This window comes from Stegastes partitus, unplaced genomic scaffold (genome assembly GCF_000690725.1).
Source record: "Stegastes partitus isolate 25-593 unplaced genomic scaffold, Stegastes_partitus-1.0.2 Scaffold12, whole genome shotgun sequence".
In the NCBI taxonomy this organism is placed as follows: domain Eukaryota; kingdom Metazoa; phylum Chordata; class Actinopteri; family Pomacentridae; genus Stegastes; species Stegastes partitus.
The window spans coordinates 72,823-77,862 of NW_007577743.1; the positions used below are offsets into that span (position 1 = coordinate 72,823).

The following is a 5,040-nucleotide window of genomic DNA, read 5'->3' on the forward strand; positions in this document are numbered from 1 at the left end:
TGTGTTCATGGATCCCCAGTACTGTCATGCTAAATCCAATAAATACTGTGCATTTTAAAGACTTTTACTTGTTTATAGGAAAAACCCATTCAGATGATTTGATGTTTGATTTGCATAAGAGAAATAGATTCTTGAAAGGAGTCAAACAGGAGCAACGTGATCATGACACATGCAGTCACAGAGGCATCAAAGGAACATGATAAAGAAAAGAAGAAATCAGTTTTGTTTCTTCAGTTAGTCTCTGATCCTCAAAACGACTCGGCACTGACAGGCACTCAAGCATGACCACGTGAAAGTCTTTACGGACATGATTTCAATACAAAGCTCTTTGTTTCTTTGTTAGCCAGCCATATTAGAGCAGACACTTGGCATTTGCAACTTATAGAGCATTTTAATCAAATAGATTTTAAACAATACAATATATATTTTGAGATATGTGTTATTTTGATTCATTTTTAGTTGCCTTAGTATTAACTACCTCTGGATCTTTAAAAAAAAAAAAAAGGCTGCTTATAATAATGCCCTGATGTTATAAATGAGCAACAAGGTTATGAGCAAACACACACATTTTTGCTTTGGCAGCGTGGAGGCATGCCAGAATGATATCCTTACTTTACATCCTGCTACTTTTGTCAGCAACACTGTGCTACACTGCTTTATCACAATGTGCTGATTGGAGTGGAACCGCAATATAATCTTGTCAGTAGTATTTCCAAAGAATTAATAAAGAGATTACCTTGAGCTAATCAAGGGCTTTTTCAAGCACCAATGCTGTGCTCTGGGTGGACTCTGGGCTTGTCACTGGAGGAAATCCAATTGATCACTTAAAAACAGATCCACCCATTTTAAAGCACACATAAAATAGCCAGTTATCAACAGACTGCATACACAGTCAGGCAGGAGAAGCAACTTCATCCCTCAGACAGATAGATTTTTTTTGTCTCAAGGATATAATTTGCTTGATTGCAGAGGTGTAACAAGGTAAGACATTTGATTTGAGAGAAGTCAGCACCAAGAGTTTTGCAAAAGCCGTAATTACTTAAAAGATCAATTGCAGCATATCTTTTCTTGTTAGTGCAACATAACAAAACTGTTTTTCTCCTTTTAATTAGTTTCAGAGCTGAATACTGTGAGTCTGGACTGGGAAAAATATGGGAAACGAGCATTCCACGAACACAGAGCCAATCCAGGTAAAATCATTTAAATGACACAACGGACCTGTGCGACGATACATGCAGTATCCAGAAGTTTGCTATCCATGTCTGTTTGTTGCTTTCCAAAATGCTGCAATATTTATGTTCCTGTTTACAGTGAAAACCAGCCTTATAGTCAATGAACTGCAGAACTGATGTAGTCAATGCTTCTTTCATCTTTATTATTTTCTTTATAGAATGGAAAAATAGCTGAGAAGCATGAAAATGGATCAGTAAATGGCTTGTCTGCAAAAATCACATCTAATGGATTGGAGATTGATGGTGAGTAATATATGTTTCTACATTTGTTCTTGTTAAAATTAATAAGGCAAGTAATACTTAATAGAGCCTTACACTGGCAAAATGTAATTTATACATGCAGAAACAAATTAAGGTGTCACAATAAAGTAAGCAACCTGATGCTCCAGACATGTGAATTAGGGTAATAGAGATGAGAGATTAGGTATAACTTATTTTATGATCCTCTGTTGTGTTTCACTGCTTTATTTGAGAACACTATAAACCAGGGTTGACATGTAAAATCAGCTGATCTGTCCATGTCCACATTAGACTGGTGCTTTGGACTAATATAATACTCTGTAAACACAGTGACTCCCAGCTGGACTGTGACTTCGACCTGCCAAAGTAAACTATAGGCGTTGTCTGAGACTTTGACAAGAAGCAACTATTTGACCTGTCATGGTGTGGTTTATGTCTCTGCAGTAACAACAACGCTGTGGGATCCCCACTAGCGCTTGAGTTCATGTAAGAGCTAATGTTGACGTTGGAGACAACCATACTGTTGCTTTCTTACACTGACTAGCCCATGTTTACTTCATGTAGAACTGCACAAGTGGATCTAAGTTTAATGTTGCATGCAAGGAGTTTAACATTCAAATCTACATTTATGTGTGAAAGTAGTGACGGCTGTGTGATTGTTATAAGGAGGAATTGCAACAAAGACTTTAACACCTTCCTCCCCGGAGATCCCTGAACCACAACTGGGCTGTGTCTGTTGTACAAATGGAAATGACACTGTTTTTCCAAGGTTTATGAGCATAGCACATTCAAGGATGCCACCAAGTTCTACTAAAGTGGGTGTAGCATTTGTTGTGCTTCATTTCTGTTCCTTCACATTTGGTAGAATTGCAGCCTACAGTTTTAGAACTGGTTCAATAACATATTTTTCTCAGTATTTTGTGCTCTCGTGTATACTAATGATGAGGACAAGTAGAAGGAACAGTTTTAAACGAACTGCAGTCCAGTACAACAACAACACCCACTGTGACCTAAATAATAAACATAAAGTAGATTTATCCCGTTTTTGACAACATCAACAATATATTAAAATGCTAAAGCATTGTAAAAGTAGCATTTAAGGCAGAGCTGTTCTTTTGGAGTGGCTGGTGAGTTTCTATGTATTTTAAAATTCTCCAAAGTGTTTCTTTCTTTGGATGTTTGGCCATACAGTTTTGCTGCTGGTACTTTTTTTACTGACTATTTTTAATTTTTTTCACCAAGATGATAATTATATAATAAGAAATAAAAATAGTTAATTTACACAAATCAGAGCCTCGCTAAATGTCCTTATCAGTCACATTTTTAACCATGAAAAGAACATATTCATGTATATATTATAACTTAAAGACAGTTAATTCAATGCAATTAAAATGTTTCATGTGTTACTTTGTGTTTTGATACACAAAGTAACACATGAAACATTTCAATTGCATTTACTGTTGTCACTCCCAAACTTTTGATAGTTTGGGAGTGACAACAGTTTCAGTCCTATATTTTCAAACTGCATGGACTGCACCATTTACTTACATTTTAATCACACATTTTTTTTCTGTTTTGCAGTTAAGAGTGAGACTACAGTCCACCAAAATGGCGAGCCCCGCTCCTTAGATGTTGCCATAGAACCATCTGAATATGTGATAATCGAATCAGACTGTCAAACCGACAGTGCCCCGGTTGTTTCTGAAATCCCCGACACCGTCACCCAGAAGGAAGAGGTCAAGAAGAGCAAAGAAGCAAAGATGAATTTCTTCAACAAAATGTTCAAGCAGAACGCAGAACCTCCTGTTGATGTCGAGAGTGTTAAAGAAAAGGGAACCTCAGGGGAAGATCAAACAGATGTAAGTCTTCCTCCCGCAGATCCACAGCAGGTGAGTGCACAGGTGCTTTTTATTTTTTAGTGATGTGTCTGGTAGATCTAAACCAACGATGAATTGATCCTATTAAATTTTCTCTGCTGCTAAAGCCTGTTATATCTTGCACTGTAGAGCTCCATTGTTGTCTACAAACAACAACTAATCATAACTGTACCACATATAATCCTTTATTAGGATGAGTGTGTGCACTGTAGAGTTTTTGGAGTTAAAGCTCGAAAACCTGCAGCTGAAAATCCTCCTTAACAAATGCACTATTTATTTCATTAGAGTAACTTTTGATAAAACTAACTATGGTGCACAACACACAAATTAAACTATATGTGTGTGTGCCAGAATTTTAAAGATTTACTGTGTCTGTGATAGGGATCACTTGGTTTGGGACTCAGTACTGCAGACAGAATAGATCATTGAGACAGCACTGAGACACAGTGATCATGTTGGTTTTGATCTTATCATAGGATTTGCTAAGAGTTGTAAAAAAGAAAAATGCAGTAACATTGTCTGAAAACCCTCAGATTCTGACTGATTGATTAGATTTCCTTGATAATGTCACTGTAAGCAGTGCATTTACAGACAAATAACATGTTAAAAGCAACGTGTCTACAATTTAATCAGTTGTGGAGGAAATATTTACATCCTTTTCTTAAGTTAAGTATTATGTTACAAGTAAAAACCCTGCAATGGAAATATAGTGTCAGAAAAAATATGTAAGTATTATCACAAAAAGGCACTTGGCATTAACATTTAAAGTACTTGATACATGTTCACTGTGATTGTTCTGCTATGATATCATTACATTGTTATTTTTAATACATTAACGTAAAAGCAGTATTTTACTATTGTAGTTGGTTAAGTTGGAGCTTATTTTGAACTATTTTGTATCCAAGTGTCCACTAATATATTTTTTTCTTTATGGATGAATCTATTGATTACCTTCCCCATTAAACAATTGATTCTTTGGCTTGTCAACATTCTGAAAATAGTGAGAAAGGCTATCACAAGTAGTCTAAGCGCTGTAAAAATAACTACTTTCAAATTCAGTTGAGTAGTTGATTATTCGACAAATGATTTCAGCTGTAGTTGTATAAACTATTGGTTAATTTAATTTATAATGAAACGTCATATTTTAAAAGTTCTTCATGTGTCGCAAAATTCTATATTTGTTAGGTCATTAAAGTTGTCAGGTAAATGTAGTAAAGTAAAAAATACATTGTGTATATAGGAAGCAGTGTGTAAAGCAACAGCATCAACAAAAACAACAGAGACACCTTATATTATAATGCAATTTAATACAAGAACACCTCAAGCGAGAGCCTCCAAGGAGTTTAATTAACATCTCAACAACAATTGACACTTTTATTTAATATAAGGCTATTTTCTGGTGACTCGGTGTGATCAGTCACATGGTTTCAAGCAAACACAAACTGTATGTTATCTTAACATTCATTGTTAACATTAAGTTTATTCTTACAATGAAGGATTCGAGTGAAGAAGAAGCTGCCGCATCGGTTGTCGTCGAGTGTCCACGTGAAACAGTTGAAACGGCGTCACAAACTGACAGAAAGCTGGAAGCAGATATTTCAACGCAAACCGGTGACGACGATGATGACACGACCGCTGAAGAAGATGCACTTTATGAATATGTTGTTATCAGTGCAGATATTTCAACACAA

The 5,040-nt window shown here is 35.8% G+C and overlaps 1 protein-coding gene across 9 annotated transcripts in view; it reads left to right on the top strand.

Annotated features, from left to right (window-relative positions):
• The first annotated feature begins 885 nt into the window (after positions 1 to 885).
• bcas1 (brain enriched myelin associated protein 1) overlaps positions 886 to 5,040 on the top strand; it is a 15,203-nt gene continuing 11,048 nt past the window's right edge. For 4 of the 9 annotated variants that reach the window (XM_008287565.1, XM_008287596.1, XM_008287612.1 and 1 more), the window contains exons 1-4: positions 887 to 981; positions 1,113 to 1,190; positions 1,391 to 1,475; positions 3,054 to 3,361. In XM_008287565.1, the coding sequence (XP_008285787.1) occupies positions 1,152 to 1,190; positions 1,391 to 1,475; positions 3,054 to 3,361 (432 nt within the window). In that variant the 5' untranslated portion in view covers positions 887 to 981; positions 1,113 to 1,151. Of the gene's footprint in view, positions 982 to 1,112; positions 1,191 to 1,390; positions 1,476 to 3,053; positions 3,362 to 5,040 lie in introns of all 9 variants that reach the window. The other 5 variants (XM_008287581.1, XM_008287603.1, XM_008287628.1 and 2 more) reach the window with 3 other exon arrangements.